We start from the raw sequence: 19,601 nt of genomic DNA, 5'->3' as shown, positions 1-19,601 counted from the left end.
GAAATGATAGGAATTCAGCATCAACCCTTAATTGTGATGGTCTAATTACCAACTTCCCTTAAAAACAAGCCTTGCAAAGGTTATCATTTGAGATAGCAATGTGTCTGCTCAATAATGGATGTGCATTAGAGTTGGTAATGATTCTATGCATCACGGTAGATCCTGGGTGACCCAAACAGTCATGCCAAAGCATGTAAACATTTGAATCAATGAACTTCTGGTTCATGACAGCATGTGATTCAATTGTCCTTATGTATGTATAATACAATCCACTCGACAAATCACGCAACTTCTCCAATATACGCTTCTGGGTATCATTGGAGGAAATGCATAGATTCTCCACATTTTCTGCACTTTTTATTTTAATGTGGTATCCATTTAAACGTATGTCTTTAAAACTCAAAAAAATTCAAGTAGATCGAGTAGCGTACAACGCATTCTGTATGGACAATATTGTTCCATTTGGTAACATAATCTGGCATTTCCCTGAGCCTTCAATCACATCTGGTTGCCCTGATATTGTTATTACCCTTACTTTTGTAAGCATCAATCTTGAGAAATACTTTCGATTTCGAAGGATAGTATGCGTGGTTGCGCTGTCTGCAAGACAAATGTCTTCGCTATTTCTCATGTTTTGAGAATGACCATAATTTTTATCCATGCTCTCTGAGTAAGGGAATCACAGTTCAAAGCAATTTATAACAGGAAATTTAAATGTCACTTTTATTGAATCTGAAACCCTAGTTTTTAAACTACAAGTTCAACATAATAAAAGTACATCAAACATCAATCATTCAATCGGACCAGTATACTTCATTTCCCTTTTTCACCATGAAGTCCGAGACCTCTAGGTGGGTTGTGTTCAACTTTCTTGATAAGTTGCACACTGAATCAGGTATATCCATTGGTTTAGCCTGGACGAGAAAATTGGTCTCAAAATCCTTTTCTTTAAGGAAGGCTTGATACAGATCCACCAGATGTTTTGGGGTACGACAAGTACGCACCCATTGCCCATTGCCACCACACTTATGGCAGGCTCTTTCAGAGTTTCTGGGAGCATTGTTCATATGAGCTTTGCCTTTGTGGCGATTTACATTTTTGAAGTTTAAGCCGGAATTATGCCTTGGAACCTGATTGTGAAACTGGGTACCATGATTATTTCCTTTCTCGTTCCACCGTCTTCGCATGTGGCCACGTCCTTGTTTATGATTATTGCCACTAGAGGATGTGGCATTCACTTCGAGGGAAGCAATATTCATTTCTGGGAATGGTGCAGATCCAGTAGGTCGGGAATGATGTTTTTCAACAGGAGCTCATTGTTTTGTTCAGCAACCAGGAGCACAGAGATCAGCTGGTTGTATTCAGTGAAGCCTCGCACTCTATACTACTACTGGAAGAGCACGTTAGAGGCATGAAATATGCTGAAAGTCTTTTCCAGCATATCTTCCTCAGTAATGGTATCCTCACAGAGCTTCATCTGAGAGGTAATTCTGAACAACGCAAAATTGTACTCAGCCACTAACTTGAAATCCTGGTCCTTAGGTGAGTCCATTTATAGCGAGCCCTTGGAAGAATCATCGTTGTCTGGTGATTGTATCTGTTTCTCAATGTCTTCTAAAAAGCTAACGAATTTTCAACCGTTAAGTACTCACTCTTTAGTTCCTCATCAAAATGGTGACGAATAAAGATCACGGCCTTCGCCTGATCTTGAGAGGATGAGTTGCTTTCTTTCCTAATGGTATCTCCAAGATTCCCTACTTCCATATGGATCTTGGTATCTAGTACCTAAGTAAGGTAATTATTCCCAGTAATGTTCAGAGCAGCAAAATCAAGTTTTACCAAGTTCGTCATTTTCTTTTTTGAAAGAAAATTGAGATGTGTAAGAACTTGCAATAATATGTAATCTGGGGGATGTAGTGTTATAACTTATGATTCTTACAAATTTTTCATTTTGATATTCAGGCCAAAATGATAAGAACTCGAAACTTCTGGCTTGAGATTTATATGATGAACGAGGAGGACGATTGTACCGTACCATTCTCATAATATAGGATGAGCGATTATTCCGCACCACTCAAGTAGCAAGAAAATTTAAATATGCAAAGTAAGGTGAGCAATTATACCGCACCACCTAAAATTGCAATGAAATTAAACAGCAGACAAATTTAAACAAACAGGATATGATGAGCGATAATACTGCTCCACCTAAAATTTGCAGTAAAATTAGATCTGCAGTCCAAGATAGGCAATGATACTGCACCATCATGGATTGTAGTAAGATTAAATTTGCAGTTCAAAATGGGCGATTGTACCTCAACATCTTGGATTGTAGTAAAATTAACATAAATAAACACTGGGTTAGTAATCAAGATCTACACCAAACAAGAAATCAAAGATATATGTAACTGTTAGGTTGAGAATTAAAAACAGGCATCGTGCAAACAGTTCTTTGCGATGGTATATCCAGCAATTGAGGTAGAGGAAGAAGATGAACAGTAAAATTCTTGGAGGAAACTTTTTTTTTTTTCTTTCGGCGAAGAGAAATGAGGAATAGTTATATTTACAAAGTCGTGCTGATAACATGTTATAAAATAGGTCAAAATTAGAGAGATAACCTTTACTAGTGACAGGAACGAAGCAGGTGTAAAATATTACAATGTAACTATAACACAAGAGGATGACAAATAAAGGAGGTAGGAATAGATAATGATGTTATTGATCTTTCCTTTCTTTTTCTCTGTATTTTGATTGCAGTCGAGTGCTCTATTTATAGAGCAACTCGCATTATTACATGTTGAAATTTACATCACATGACTTTGAAAATACAATCCTTTTGTTTTCAAAATCCACATCTCATTTGTGGGCATCGAAAAACCTGTGTATGGGCATTCATAACACTGCCAATGTTTTCAACATTTTCAATTGGAATAATGTTGTAGGCTTCCTCTCGAGAGAATGACAAAATACCATAACACATTGATTTGGACATAACACTGCCAATGTTTTCAACGTTTTCAACAGGAATAATGTTTTAGGCTTCATCTTGAGAGAATGACAAAATACCATAACACATTGATTTGGACATTTTTTGTCGGTTACACGAACATACTGATATTGACACCCTTTCACTATTAGCTTCCTACCGTTTTTTTTTGCTCTGAAATGTTTCGAGATTTCTCTTCTAAATTATTAATTAGGTGTTGTTTTAGAGTGTGGGTATCAAACTTCTAGTACGTAAACCTCTTCTAAATTATTAATTTGGTGTCGGTTTAGACTTAGAGTCTGGGTATCAATCTTCTAGTGCGTATCTATTTTCTTGTACGTGTTTTTATTATAAATTAGTAGTTATTTTTTTCTTCCAAATTTCGGCAATGGCTTTTTTTTTTTTTTTTTATTTATTTTTTTCTCTCTCAAGGTCTCTTTTCTTAATAGGATCTATCATCTTGTACGTATTCTTGTTCTATTAATGAATATCATAATTTTTTGTCAAAAGTTTAAGTTCTCTCTTCTCTCGTAACAATGATAAGTATAAGCGATAGCTTATTATTATAGTTTTTGTGGTGTTGAGTTCATTTGGAGTTTTTATTTGTGGACTTTCACTCAAGCATTGTGTGTTTGATCAATTTTTTTTATAAAAATATTTAAATTTGAGATATTGAAAAGAAAAATATTATTAAAACATAAGCTAATAACTAGATGCATATTGGAGATATGATCCTCACTGGATCCTTTTTGTCAGGATTCCGGGGATCCTTAATTTAATCCTGTCTTTTCATTGTATATTGTGCGGTCAAAAATCATTTTAAATTATATTATTCAAAATTGAACACAAACAGTACCTGACGAACACTAACCGCTGATGTACGATAAACGAACATAATGAAAGAATTTTTGAGATCCTCACAAAAAGGATCTGGCAAGGATCCTATCTCGCATGATTGGATGCACTATTTTGGAGCCGGTCTGCATTCTGCACAATGCATGTACAAACTTCAACAACCCCCAACCCCAACTCTTGTTCCATACGATCTAAAAGTTAATGTTTATATTTTAATCTTCTTTTTATGGGTAAGAAGAAGTGAGATAAAAGTTTGGATAAATTACATAAAACTACTTCAACTATTGGGCCAGTCACAATTTCATACCCCATCTCTAAAACATTTCAATGTCATATTTTATCTTACGAATTTGTTATAATTTCATACCTTCTGTCAGTTTGTCTCTTAATTCTTCTGTTAAATAGTGACGTGGCTTGAGACGGGACCCACTCTTTATTAAAACATTAATTAAATATGAAAAACTAATAAAAAATCATTTAATAATTTTTTTTTGCATGGGGGACCCACCCCTTATCTCCCTAACCCTTTCTTTCCCATCCACCTGTGTCCCCCCAACCTTCCTTCAATGCCAAAACCAGAACAGCCCCCACCGCCCTCTCTTCCTCCATCTCCACCTCCTTCCCATGGCGCTCTTCCCGCTCCCCCTCCTCCTACACACCCATCACCCTCACCAAATTAATCCCTGTAACCAATTTCAAACAAAATACCCCAATTCCTCCCAAACCCTAACCCTAAATTTTGAATTCACCTGTTTTAGAGAAAACTTCGGGCTTTGAAGGGTTTGTGAGTTTTGGCTCAGGGGACGGGAGGTAGCTATGATTGGGTTCTGGGGTCGAAGGAGAGTGAGTTCGATCGGGTTTTTCTAGGTCTTGGTTTGGAGTTCGGAAGAGGAGGCGGGGAGCAACGTTGACGTGCCACGAGGGCCGCAGGGGGAGAGGTGGGGAGCGACGGTGGAATCCATCACTTGCAAAAAAAATTCTGGATTTTTTTGTTTCAAAATTTGTTTGTTTCTGGGGAGAGAAGAGAAGAGTGTGGGAGTGGGATAAGTGGTCAGGGAGGGTGGGATATGGGTTTGGGGTGGTTTTGGTTTTGGGTTAGGGGAAGACGAGAGCGGGGAAGAAGGGTGAGGGGGATAAGGGGTGGGTCCCCCATGTAAAATAAAATTATTAAATGATTTTATTTTTTTTAGTTTTTAATACTTAATTAATTTTTTAATAGAAAGTGGGCCCCGTCTCAAGCCACGTGACTATTTAACAAAAGACTAGACAGACAAACTAACGGAAGGTATGAAATTGTAACAAATTCGTAAGATGAGGTATGACATTAAAATGTTATAAAGATGGGGTATGAAACTATGACTAGCTCAATAGTTGAGGTAGTTTTATGTAATTTACCCTAAAAGTTTAGCCAATAATATTCAATGTTAATGATCTACATAAAAGATAGTTGTCACTATATAATAAAAAGTAATGTCAGGGAGACTAAATTTGTCGACTAAATTTGCAAATTAAATAATGTGTCACCAATAGAAAATGAGCACGTTTATCAACGTTTAAGTAATAATCCAATCATTAAATTTTATGTCATTTAGTTTACAAAAATTAGTCTCCCTAGCATTACTCATAATTTAATACTTCTCTTTACTTTCAAATTACAGGTTTTTATAAGTTTCGAAGGTGATTCAGAAGCAAACTCTACAATATTGGCAACGATGATAAAAAAAAAATCTACATCAAAATAAACAATTTAATTAAAAGCTTTCACAATTTTTATTTTCTTGCTAGAAAGCTGATGAAGAACCTTAATTTTTATATAACTATTCTAGAATGGATGATGTAAAAGAAAAAGAAAAAATATATTGAATGATGACGTAGATCAAGATTGAATTGGTATATATTAAAAAGTTAATGAAGCATTAATCAATCTAGGTTTTTTGTCGGAATTAATTCCTATAGGTTGAGGAAAAAAGTAGCTACAAATTTTCATGTGAAGATCGGTGGCCATGCATGCATATATATCCTACGTTTATAATAAGTAATTGGTTGAATTTGGATATATACTTCCACTATTTGATTAATTTTAGTTTTTGTAATCAATGATCCTAAAGAATAAAGGAAGCTTTTAAGATCGAATGAAAGGAACACCGAAAATAATATGTTTGAACTATATGGACATGGTAAGTTTCTTAACCCATTTGCCGGGATTTTGATATGAATATATATTGGAATAATATATATGAGCTCGTTTGTAAGTGTTTTAAAAATTGATTTTGGGTTTCAGAAGCATTTTGAGTGCTTTTTGGAAAAAGCATCATATGTGTGTTTCTTGCAAGAAGCACTTTAAATTCTTTTCTAGAATTCACTTAAATTTTTACTTATAATTGGTTAAAAAAAGCATTTGAACTAAAAGTGTTTTCAGTCATTATAAAAACACTTCCTAACGAGCTCTATATTGTTTAAATGGCTTTGGGGATGAATGATCATGAATGGAGTTGGATTTGGTAAATATTTACGTAAAATTATTCACATTCGATGGGATACGATACCTTATGTTTCTAGAAGTAGGAAGACATCAAGCTAAGATGTTGAATTTAAAACTTGGAGGAGCAGACTATATGATAAAATTGACTACCCAAATCATCAAGATATCTCGATTTAGATTCTGAGTTTTAGGAAGTTCACCCTTTTTGCAAAGTAGTCCACTCTCCATCCCTGTGAAAAAAGAAACATGAGAAACATGTACAAATAAACATTTTTACAATTCTTTGCTAACAAACCAGAATTTCTTCACCAAAGAGCACCGACATACAACAAAGAGACTATGATAAAATGGCGTTTTCTTACCTCTTTGACAAAAGTTTGTTTTTTGCCGAATAAAATTGACCTACTCCACCTCAATAGTTTTCCTCTTAAAAAAAAAGTGATGCTAGAAAGACTATCTTTTCAGATTATATTTTGTAAATCATAAATGTGACGGTTAATAGTTGATTTCTTTAGTTAGATTATTAAAAAATAAATTCAACCATCAACAGTTACAATCATGTAGTTTAAAACATATGATTTATCATAAACACTCTCTAGCATATTCATTTAGAAAATACTTTATGAAGTGGCAGAGCCAGAATTTTCATCTAATGTTGTCACGATTTCAACCAAAAAAAAAAAACTTATTAGACCATTTTGTCGAGCACTTGATAGAAACATGTCAATTCATGCCAACATATGTTGAATGCTTATGCCAACATACATCAACAAATACTGTGATATGTAGAAGCTTGTCAAGAGTGGTTACAGGAAACTGTAGATTAATGTTGAAACTGTTAAGGCATGTCAACTGCAGCATTTCATCGAGCATTTGATGCGTACAATAGAATTGCACACAAAAGAGAGAACATGAGAACATGGATGATAACAAAAAATAGAAGAAGTAGGAAGAGGAGGTTGTAATTTAGTTTTTCCTAGCTGTCTATAGAGTCAAATACAATATACATACAATTATACATATATATATATATATATATATATAGGTTGTTAGGTTCATTGACAACCAATGACCATTTGTGCCACTTAACGAAATTATTAGAGATCATGCTTGAATGCTTTACTTTCCACCCGTAAAGAGATCACACACAAGCACGCACCCACTAATATACCAAGACAAGAAGGATGACACCCACAGACTACACTACAAGAAAACATAGATTCTGTGACGAACAAGTTTCGTCACATATACATTGGAATTCATCACATATAGTGACGAATTTCCTACGTCACAAAAGCATCACCTATAGTCTTTGACGAATTTTAACATTCATCACCTATTATATCTATATGTAGCACTTCTTTCCCTCACATATTCGCAGCTCAAACTCCATAATTGAACAAATATGTGACGCTTTGGGTGTCACTTATTATTAGAATATGTGATGACCTATGCTTTCATCACATATGTATTGAATTTCAATTTTTCCTTCTATATTGCTTTTTCTCATTTAGTTTTTTTTTTATCTATAATTAAAACTTTATTTAATGAACTAGGAAGATGAATAATATGAATTACATTGTAATAATAAATGTAAATTTAACATTACTAACATGTTTAATAAATTGAACATATACATGCAAGAGAACATATGTGGTTTTAAAAAATAAAACTGATGAAAAAAAGCCCCAAAACAACCTAAGTCTCCCACTATCATATACAATAAGACTACATGAAGCCCAATTGGGTCATGAAAGGCTCTCATGTTGTTGCTACTGTTGGTTGGAGGGTGCAAGTAACTTATTCGACAAAAATTTCTCAGAAACCTGTGGAGATATAAGAGAAGAAAATTAAAAATTGAGCACTATCCCATGTGTAACAAATAACAAACTCACTCAATTAATCTATACTCAAAATGCACAAATCTAGTTCGGTATAGTTCAATTTTCTACCAAGGAAAGTAAGGTAAATAACAAAGACATGTCAAAATTTAATTAAAACCCAATCCGAAACAAACCATTCCTAAAAAACAATAAGACCAAAATCCTCAATTCCCACATGATAACTAGCACTACAAGAGAAAAGGGCTATAAACCATAATGGATTAGATAGTCATTCCAAAAACTAGCTAGATATAGCCAACTTCCATCATAACTCAGCCTTATGGTAAATAGGAACTAATTGACCTTTAAGATCTTCATAATTGTTGTTTAGCTAAAACCATTGGCCACCCGATCAACCCTCCTTATATTCTCTAAACACAACTTCAGACTACATCATCCAAGAAACGAACATGATACATTAAATTATAAACAGGATGAGTTGGAGCATTTGTAGTGGGAAAATGCTAAAGAGACTTTTTCAAAGTGAGATTCTTTATGGATTTTCTATCACCTCACAGTTTAACGTTAATTTATGTGTCAATATTATAAAACATTGTACTAAAAATATACAGTAGCAAATAATCTATAAAAAATCTCATTGTGAGAGAATTTCCTTAGCATTTCATACATACATGCATGCGCGCCGATTGGATACCTCGCATTTTCGTGGTGAAATTTAGGTTACATACTCACAATCGTACAAAATACTTTTCAAAATTGGGTTCTTCGAGACGTAATTTTCTGTCGTTAAATATGAGATGATGCATAAAAGGTTGACCGAGTGTTTCAATTTGTTACACGAATCTTTAAACTACCACAAATCCTAAGTTTATTATAGATTTAAGCATTGAAAAGATAGCCCTTGCTTTCAACGATAAAGATGTCTGTGTTTTCCTGCTTGCCAATGAGTTTTAAGTTTTAATGGGCGTTTGTCAGCTTATGTATGTCTTTTGTGTGATCAAATATTCATATTTCAAGACATATAATTTAGTCGAGGAACAGTTTTGTAAGTAGAACTCACTTTGTATTGTATTTTAACAGTTTAAACACTTATCTTTTAATTATTTTTACATAATATCACCTAAATCGAAAATTATATTACAGTTTGATTAAATGAGGGTCATTTTAGTGTTCTTAGAATTGTTCAACTTGTAGAAAACAATGTCCTGAAAGGGAAAAAAAAAAGTTTAGAATGAGAGAACGAATTATAACTCATATCATCGCTCAATTGATCATTTCATGAAACAATCTCTCTAAAAAAAAAAAAATTGGAACCTACAGTCTTAGTACTGGCTGGTGAGTTAAGATAATACAAATCGATCTTGCTCTTTAGGATGACTAATTCAACAAGGTTTAAGGATTCAACTTGAAGGAGGTTCTAGATGATATAGTACTCAAGAATTACAAACTTGGAAGTGAAATCTATCAAATTTGTTGGAGTTTTCTCATTTTTTTTTTAATGGCCATTTGCTTTGATGTATATTATACACGAAGAAAAATAAATGGTCTCACTGTGAAAGTGACATTTTCTTGGGCAAAACACTTTTCATGATGTACGTACAAATTATGAACGTTGAATTGTTTATGCTTTAACCAATATAATGGAAGCTCTCCACCAAAGTTTAAAAAAAATAGAAAAAATGTAAAACAAAAAAGAACATAGATGCTTCATTTTCAACATATTAGGTCATACCCTAATATTGGCCCCCTATGACATAAGTAGGGATTCTAAATGTATGATATATAATATTACGGTGAGGGTGATAGAGAAAGAACAGTACGGGTTGGGTTGGTCATAAAGTGCAGTATTTTCTGTTCGACTTTAACATGGATGAACTATGATATATATGATATCGTGTCGAGTTGGGAACAGTTTATCCAAACATAAGACGTGCATATGACCACTCCACTATTCCGAAGTTTTTTTTTTTCTGGATTACGAACACACAATTTAGACATTTTCCCTACGAATTAAAACTGATTTTGTTGACAGAAATGTAAACAACATGTTTTTTTATGAACATTCTATTTATTTACGTAATGCAAAGTATTACCAATATGAGGCTCGTTGGAAATTACTTTTAAAATGGTTGAAAATAGTGATAGTGCTTTTACGACCAATTCTTAGAAAAAATGCAATTGAATCATTGTAGAAAGAACTAGTGTTTCTTGCAGGAACCACTTCAAATACTTTTAGAACTTAAAAATATTTTCTTTAAAAGTGTTTTCAGTTATTTTAAAAATATTTCTAAACGAGTTCTAAGTTGTTATTCAACGATATTGTAAAGTAAAGCTAAAATAACCAAAATTCCAAAATTAACTAGAACCTTAGCTTAACCAGTTTACGGGCTTAACCTTCTAGATGTTCATGCATTATTTTGTCTTTTTAATGGACTAAATTAAAGGAAAATTAAAAGACACAAAATAAATGCGCAAAGGAGAAAAAGTTGGATTTACGCAAATCACTTCTCAAATAATATATTATTTACAAAACTCACTTTAAATATAAGTCAATAGCTTACAGATACAAATGAATAATTCATTAACTAGAACGAACCAAGCCAAGTCTAATACGATGGGTAAGAAGAAGTGAGATAAAAGTTGAGCCAATAATATTCAATGTTAATGATCAACATAAAGATGGATGTCACTATATAATAATGTAGTAATACTTCTCTTTACTTTCAAATGACAAGTTTTTATAAGTTTCGAAGGTGGTAAATGACGAGTTTACACTTATTTATTCTTCCCATCTTTGAATTATAAATATAATTGAATGAAATAAGGTATTTGAAGACATTTAATTGAATGAAATAATGTAAAATAAATGTAGATAATAAGTGAGAGACCCAAAGTAAGTGGTATTAGGGGTAATTAGACATCCAAAAATACAAATTTTGCCAAGTCAAACTTAATTATGGATATTGCTTTAGTTGGAGCCTAGTCATTGGGTTTTTGTTAGAGAAATTCACAATGATGGATTTTAGTTAGAGAAAATTGAATTTCAAGGGATGTACTCATATTTTTTGTGATTTTTATATAACTATTCTTCAATGGATGATGTAAAAGAAAAAAAAAAAATTGAATGATGATGTAGATCAAGATTGAATTGGTATATATTAAAGAGTTAATGAAACATTAATCAATCTAGGTTTTTTATCGGAATTAATTCCTATAGGTTGAATTGGTCTATTTCTCCGGAAAAAAGTAGCTACAAATTTTCATGTGAAGATCGGTGGCCATGCATGCATATATATCCTACTTTATAATAAGTAATTGGCTGAATTTGGATATATACTTCCACTATTTGATTAATTTTAGTTTTTGTAATCAATGATCCTAAAGAATAAAGGAAGCTTTTAAGATCGAATGGAAGGAACACCGAGAATAATATGTTTGAATTATATGGACATGATAAGTTTCTTAACCCATTTGCCAGGATTTTGGTATGAATATATATTGGAATAATATATATGTATATAGATATATATGAGCTCGTTTGTAAGTGTTTTAAAAATTGATTTTGGGTTTCAGAAGCATTTTAAGTGCATTTTGGAAGAAGCACCATATATTTGCTTCTTGCAAGAAGTACTTCAAGTTATTTTCTAGAATTCACTTAAATTTTTACTAAGAATTGAATAAAAAAACATTTTAACTAAAAGTGTTTTCAGTCATTTTAAAAGCACTTCCTAACGAGTCATATATTGTTTAAATGGCTTTGGTGATCAATGATCATGAATGGAGTTGGATTTGCTAAATATTTACCTAAAAGGGTTTTTAGCCAAAATGGTCTCTGAGATTTGCATAACTCCTCACTTTGGTCCCTGAGATTTCAAATCAATAGAAGTGGTCCCTGAGATTGTCCACCATCCATCATTTTGGTCATTTCATTAAAAACTCCGTTAAGTGTCCCGGAGCTCTTGGCTGGAAGTTTGGGCAATTTTCAAAGCTTCGTAACTTAATCATTTCTTAACCAAATTTCACCCATAATATATCAAAATGAAGATAGGAAAGTGTAGAATAAGATTATACCTATTTGGAAGCCCAATGGTTGCAGAAGATGGTCGGAAAATAGCCTCAAAGTTGACTGGTCCGAGGGAAAACTGGACAACTCGCTGGAAACTGGACAAACTTTAAACGTTCATAACTTCTTCAATACTCAACGTAATCAAGTGATTCAAAAAAGAAAATCATACTTCTCGACAAGACGAAGGGAATAGTATCTTTTTCAGCGGCTAACTCTCCTTGTTTTGGCAGGAAAACGGCTCGAAAGTGGCTTTCTTGGTCTCGAGTTAGTCACTTTCGAGCCGTTTTCCGGCCAAATTACAGAGAATTAGCCTCTTAAAATGTACCATTCTCTTCGTCTCGTCAAGAAGTATGATTTTCATTTTTGAATCACTTAATTTCGTTGAGTATTGAAGAAGTTATGAACATTTAAAGTTTGCCCAGTTTCCGGCGAGTTTTCCAGTTTTCCCTCGGATCAATCAACTTTGAGGCTATTTTTCAACCATCTCCGGCAACCATTGGGCTTCCAAATGGTATAATCTTATTCTACACTTTCCTATCTTCATTTTGATATATTATGGGTCGAATTTGGTTAAGAAACGATTGAGTTACGAAGCTTTGAAAATTGCCCAAACTTCTAGCCAAAAGCTCTGGGACACTTAACGCAGTTTTTAACGGAATGACCAAAATGATGGATGGTGGACAATCTCATGGACCACTTCTATTGATTTGAAATCTCAGGGACCAAAGTGAGGAGTTATACAAATATCAGGGACCATTTTGGCTAAAAAGCCTACCTAAAATTATTCACATTCGATGGGATACGATACCTTATGCGTCTAGGAAGACATGAAGCTAAGATGTTGAATTTAAAACTTGGAGGAGCAGAATATATGATAAAATTGACTACCCAAATCATCAAGATATCTCGATTTAGATTCTGAGTTATAGGAAGTTCACCCTTTTTGCAAAGTAGTCCACTCTCCATCCCTGTAAAAAGAGAAACATGTACAAATAAACATTTTTACAATTCTTTGCTAACAAACCAGAATTTCTTCACCAAAGAACACCGATATACAACAAAGAGACTGATAAAATGGTATTTTCTTACCTCTTTGACAAAAGTTTGTTCTTTGCCGAATAAAATTGACCTACTCCACCTCAATAGTTTTCCTCTTAAAAAAAAGTGATGCTAGAAAGACTATCTTTTCGGACTATGTTTTGTAAATCATAAATGTGACGGTTGATAGTTGATTTCTTTCGTTAAATTATTAAAAAATAAATTCAACCGTCAACAGTTACAATCATGTAGTTTAAAACATATTATTTATAGAAAATCTCTCTAGTATATTCATTTAGAAAATACTTTGTGCAGTGGCGGAGCCAGAATTTTCATGTAATGTGGTCATGATTTCGACCAAAAAAGAAAGGTTCAGCGAGTGTTTCAATTTGTTACATATGAGATGATCCATAGAAGGTTGAGCGAGTGTCTCAATTTGTTACATGAATCTTTAAATTAACTACCATAAATCCTAAGTTTATTATAGATTTAAGCATTGAAAAGATAGCCTTTGCTTTCAACGATAAAGATGTCTGTGTTTTCCTGCTTGCCAATGCGTTTTAAGTTTATGGGTATTTGTCAGCTTATGTATGTTTTTGTGTGATCAAATATTCATATTTCAAGACATATAATTTAGTGGAGGGACAGTTTTGTAAGTAGAGCTTACTTTGTATTGTATTTTAACGGTTCAAACATCTATGTTTTAATTATTTTTACATAATATCATCTAAATCGAAAATTATATTACAGTTTGATTAAATGATAGTCATTTTAGTGTTCTTAGAATTGTTCAAGTTGTAGAAAACAATGTCCTGAAAAGGAAAAAAAAAAGTTTAGAATGGGAGCACGAATTATAAGTCGTATCATCTCAATTGATCATTTCATGTACAATCTCTCTAAAAGAAGTGAAACCTACCGTCTTAGTACTGGCTGGTGAGTTAAGATAATACAAATCGACCTTGCTCTTTAGGATGACTAATTCAACAAGGTTTAAGGATTCAACTTGAAGGAGGTTCTAGATGATATAGTTCTCAAGAATTACAAACTTGGAAGTGAAATCTATCAAATTTGTTGTTGGAGTTTTCTCTTTTTTTTTTAATGGCCATTTGCTTTTGATGTATATTATACACGAAGAAAAATAAATGGTCTCACTGTGAAAGCGACATTTTCTTGGGCAAAACACTTTTCATAGTGTAAGTACAAATTATGAACGTTGATTGTTTATGCTTAACCAATATAATTGGAAGCTCTCCACCAAAGTTTTTTAAAAAAATAGAAAAAATGTAAAAGAAAAAAGAACATCGATGCTTCATTTTCAACATATTAGGTAATGCCCTAATATTGGCCCCCCATGACATAAGTAGGGATTCTAAATGTATGATACTATTAAGGTGAGAGTGATAGAGAAAGAACAGTGTGGGTTGGGTTGGTTTTCTCAACCCAGAAAATATTAGTAGCAAATGGATATCGATCTTAAGGGGAAACGATAATTTAAAATATAACTTTTGGATTAACTATCTGTTATAAAGTATAGTATTTTCTATTCGACTTTAACATGGATGAACTATGATATATATGATATCGTGTCGAGTTGGGAACAGCTTATCCAAACATAAGACGTGTATATGACCACTCCACTATTCCGAAGTTTTTTTTTTCTGGATTAGGAACACAGAATTTATACATTTTCCCTACGAATTAAAACTGATTTTGTTGACAGAAATGTAAACAATATGTTTTTTTTATGAACATTTTGTTTATTTACGTGATGCAAAGTATTACCAATACGGGGCTCGTTGGAAATTACTTTTAAAATGATTGAAAATAGTGAAAGTGTTTTTACGACAAATCCTTAGTAAAAATGAAATTGAATCCTTGTAGAAAGAACTAATGCTTCTTGCATGAAACACTTTAAATGCTTTTAGAACCTAAACACATTTTCTCTAAAAATACTTTTAGTCATTTTAAAAATATTTCTAAACGAGCTCTAAGTTGTTATTCAACGATACTGTAAGGTAAAGCTAAAATAACTAAAATTCCAAAATTAACTAGAACCCTAGCTTAACTAGTTTACGAGCTTAACCTTGTAGATGTTCATGCATTATTCTGTCTTTTTAATGGGCTAAATTAAAGGAAAATTAAAAGACACAAAATAAGTGCGCAAAGAAGAAAAAGTTGGGTTTACGCAAATCATTTCTTAAATAATATATTATTTATAAAACTCACTTTAAATATAAGTCAATAGTTTACAGATACGAATGAATAATTCATTAACTAGAACGAACCAAGCCAAGTCTAATACGATGTGCAAATTTCTTGGGTGCGCAAAAGCAGGATTTATTGATCAACTCAGTTTGCTCATCAAAAACATCATGGGTTAGATAATAAACAAGCCAATGGACTTGCACATATATAGACATACACACACACACACCAACTAGGCATGCATGTGGTTGGTGGGTCTTTTGTTTAAGTGTTTTGGAGTGAGTTGGTGGAATGGAGGTCCCCGAGCTTACAACACACACACACACACACACACACACATGTATGTAGCTGCAATCGTTTTTTTTTTTTTTTTGGAGTGAGTTCAGTGTGTGAAACCAGCACTATGAACATTAAGAACAAGATGGAGGGGAAGTTAGGTTCGTTGAGGAACCCATCTGTCCAGCTAGCTGGATCCTTCTCAGTTCTCACTCGTATATGATAATACCAATAACATAGGTTCATAAAAATAAAATTTCGGATTTAAAAAAAAAAGTTACAATTATTGGTTATTGGAAGCTAAGCTTGAGGTTGATAACGTGAGATGGCCGACTCGTCTTATTTATTAAACGAACTGGTCTAAGCTACGGTGGACCGACTTTAATGCATGGGCTAGAGGTGTCAAAAATTCTTTTGGATATAGATAACCCCATATATTCACACTTTTTAATTCGATAGGATGAATGTGATAATATAACTCTCAACCTTAATTGTCTTGTATACTTGTTTAACAATTTAAAATATTAAAAATATATAGTTTTATACAATTTTTTAATAATCTAGAATTTCTCTTTCTTCGTCTTTCAAATTTAGGAGTATTCTTTTGGTTTAGTATTTTTTTTTTTTTTTTTAATTCTGAAACGTTTAATTGGGTTCTCGGGTCATTGTACTAAGGGGTGTATCTGTCATTCAATTTTCTTCAAAACTTTGGGTACCCAAAGATCACTTTTGGGTGTTCACAGACCCACTTATTTTCCAATGGTAATATAAAAAGCCCAGGCTCGTTTATAATTGGATTAAGGTCCAAACAGGCCCAAATGGGCTTATGACAACCCGAGCGAAACCTCCACCGTCCACTTGCGAGGACAATCTCCTCTTTGTAAGGATGAGGAATACTCTAATTATATTTATTCATCGTATATTATATAATTTTTTTATTTAAAGTTAAATATAAACTGTATTTAACAAAAACTGATCGCATAATATACGATAAACGAATATAATTAAAAAATTCCGAAATCTTTACAGAGAGAATCCGGTAAAAATCCTATATCACTTATCCACCAGCTCATCCAGAAATCTGGGAAACTTGCTTTCTTAAACATCTGTCATATCACATTTTAAAACAATCTCCGCCGTCCACGTGCCCACAACCAAACCGCCTTCCAAAATCGGAATCTACAAATGTCGTATTCTTTTGTAGTTAACCAATTTCTCTCCGTCTTCGTTCACAAAAACCGGATATTTCACCCTGAAAATTTTGCAACCGCGAAGCAAAAATGTTGAGACTTGCGGCGAAGAGGGTTCTCCAAGGCGGCCGTCTGGGGTCGCCGGAGGCTCAGTCACCGGCGGTCCTGAGCCTGCCACGTATGTACCACGAGAGGGTGGTGGACCACTACGACAACCCCCGCAACGTCGGATCGTTCGACAAGAATGATCCGACGATCGGCACGGGGCTCGTTGGCGCTCCAGCCTGTGGCGACGTGATGAAGCTCCAGATTAAGGTCGATGACGGCACGGGAAAGATTGTTGATGCTTGCTTCAAGACCTTTGGGTGTGGATCGGCCATTGCTTCTTCTTCTGTCGGTTAGTCACGTATATATGTGTATATATTCAGATATTTGTTTATGTTATTGACTGTTTGGTTGCCTAGAAAATTTTGGGACGGACAAAGAATGAATCTTTTTAATAGCAATCGGAATTGAAGCATCCTATGGACTGTAGTGTCTATTGACTGAATTATTTGGTGCTTTGTTGGTTTAGTTTGAGGTACGCATAAGCATGTGTAAATTTTGAGCTTATAACTTGTTCTGTTGGGTTGCCAATTAAAATTTCCAGGTGTTTAGATTGAATTCATACATTTTCCCGAGTTTTCGTATTTCATTGCAATTCGTATAAGACATTTTGTTGATGTATGATTAATTTGATTATCTCCTGCATGGTTGCATTTCATCCTAGTACCTGTATCAGTAATCAATCAATTGCATGCACACTTTGGGGTAATGGGAGATTTTCGCCCGTTGAAACAAATCCGTTGTGTTGCCGCTTTCTTTGAAGCCAATAAATTTGGAATTGTAACATTTTTATAGGTTTAAGATGAATAATTGTTACTGTATCATGGCATATGATGCTTACCTTGCATAGTTTTTTGTCGTAATTTGGTGAATATGACTCTTTCTGGACAGATAGCTTCGATTTAATTTGTCTAATGCTGGGTTTGTATCTTCTTTCAGCTACGGAATGGGTGAAGGGGAAACAAATGGAGGAAGTCTTGACGATTAAGAACACGTGAGTTCTGCTTTTCCTCCTATATTCTTATCGAATATCTTTTGTTCATATTTCGCTGATATTGTCGTCAACATTATGGTCTTGGATATCTAGTTGAGTGCGTATTTTTGGTTTGCATCATGCTGGTTTTACTCTTTCAGTACTTATATTTACATGTATAATACTTGCCAATGGCAATTGTATGCTAATTTGGTTCGTAAGTGTTTATTGTGAACTTTGATTCGATAATATGCCCAAAAGGTGGGATTTTTACCGTGTTTCCTTTGTCCTGCTTAGTCAAATAGCCTTGTTTGGTGCCCCTTTTGCCAGCTAACCGTCCTCTTACCGGCCTTTGCCATAGTGATTTATGTTATCTGTTTGAGGTCTGGTTTGCTGTTGCTCAGAACTTGTTCTGCTGGAAGCTTTGATAGCATGTGTCATTCTCTTCACACATTTTTGCTCATTGTTTCAATTGGTTCTTCTGAATGTCGTTGCAGAGAGATTGCAAAACATCTTTCGCTTCCTCCAGTGAAGCTTCACTGCAGCATGCTCGCCGAGGATGCTATTAAGGCAGCTGTTAAAGACTATCAAGCCAAGCAAACCAAAAAAACTGGCAGTACAGAGGCATCTCCTGCGGAGAAGGCTGTCAATGCTTGATTCTTCTCTCATTTGAAATGATGCTGAAATGTATAGGGTATAGTTTTCCACCTCCTGGTTGTTTACTAGATGTTATAATAATGGTGGTACAGATTAGCGTTCCTCGAACCCTTTGTTTTCTTTTCGTGTGGAATTGCGGCTGTATGAACAAACAAGTTTATTTTTTATGTATAATGTAAATTAGATATACGAAGGCGGCATTTAACGTGTTCATATGAATCGTTAACATGTTCGTACTCCTGCAGCTTATTCGAACTCCAAAACGTGGTCGAATCTCTATTTTCTGGGTCCTGCGACGACGGTGGATTGGTGAAGCGTTTGGTGGTGAAAATGTTAGTTGGTTGTCCTCTCTTCTTTGTTGGAGTGAATGTGCCAAACCAATTCGCCAAGCGCCAGAATAGATGGAAGTGATCCAAACATTTACATGTTTTATAAATGGAAGGATAAAAAATGGGATTACCAAAAAAAAGAAGGATAAAAAAGTGTTTCTGTACCTTAAGTTTTTGGGAACTTTAAAGAAAAGCTTATGATACTATTCATTTTAACGAAAAATCATATTTTTACATAAAAAAAAATCAGTTTTGATACTATTCATTTCACTCTTTATTTTGTCCTTATCATTAAAACTCAAAGTTTCCAAGCTATTTTTATTAGTTTTTCTTAAGTTTTTTTTTGGTGTTTTTAAAGTAGGTCACGAGAATTTAGTTCTTAAACATTTCAGTGCCATACTCCGAAGTTTTAAAAACTCAGTAGCTTGAGTCATTTAACTGAAATGAATCACTAAAATTATTGCTTTCCCTAAAGCCCACATAACAGCAATGATCGCAAACAATTGCTGCTGGTGATAACTTTTTTGAAAGAGAGCTGAATATGGTAAGTATTTAAACAAAATCATAAATGAATATAATCATATCTGAATATGAACAC

The 19,601-nt window shown here is 33.8% G+C and overlaps 1 protein-coding gene across 1 annotated transcript; it reads left to right on the top strand.

The window, feature by feature from the left end:
• The first annotated feature begins 16,904 nt into the window (after positions 1-16,904).
• On the top strand, positions 16,905-18,887 carry LOC137712927 (uncharacterized). The gene is made up of 3 exons (XM_068452131.2): positions 16,905-17,336; positions 17,984-18,038; positions 18,515-18,887. The coding sequence occupies exons 1-3, from the start codon at positions 17,030-17,032 to the stop codon at positions 18,672-18,674; spliced, it is 522 nt and encodes a 173-aa protein (XP_068308232.2). The 5' UTR covers positions 16,905-17,029; the 3' UTR covers positions 18,675-18,887.
• The last annotated feature ends 714 nt before the right edge of the window (positions 18,888-19,601 follow it).

The sequence above is a fragment of the Pyrus communis genome, chromosome 14, assembly GCF_041283825.1.
Source record: "Pyrus communis isolate YQ-2024b chromosome 14, ASM4128382v1, whole genome shotgun sequence".
Taxonomy (NCBI): domain Eukaryota; kingdom Viridiplantae; phylum Streptophyta; class Magnoliopsida; order Rosales; family Rosaceae; genus Pyrus; species Pyrus communis.
This window is presented reverse-complemented; position numbering and strand designations above follow the sequence as displayed.

Excerpts from the sequence above, each read along its gene's own strand:
- LOC137712927 (XM_068452131.2), top strand. The coding sequence starts at position 17,030 with ATGTTGAGACTTGCGGCGAAGAGGGTTCTCCAAGGCGGCCGTCTGGGG. Across the intron at positions 17,337-17,983 it reads CATTGCTTCTTCTTCTGTCG|CTACGGAATGGGTGAAGGGG; the intron begins GTTAGTCACGTA and ends ATCTTCTTTCAG. Across the intron at positions 18,039-18,514 it reads GTCTTGACGATTAAGAACAC|AGAGATTGCAAAACATCTTT; the intron begins GTGAGTTCTGCT and ends ATGTCGTTGCAG.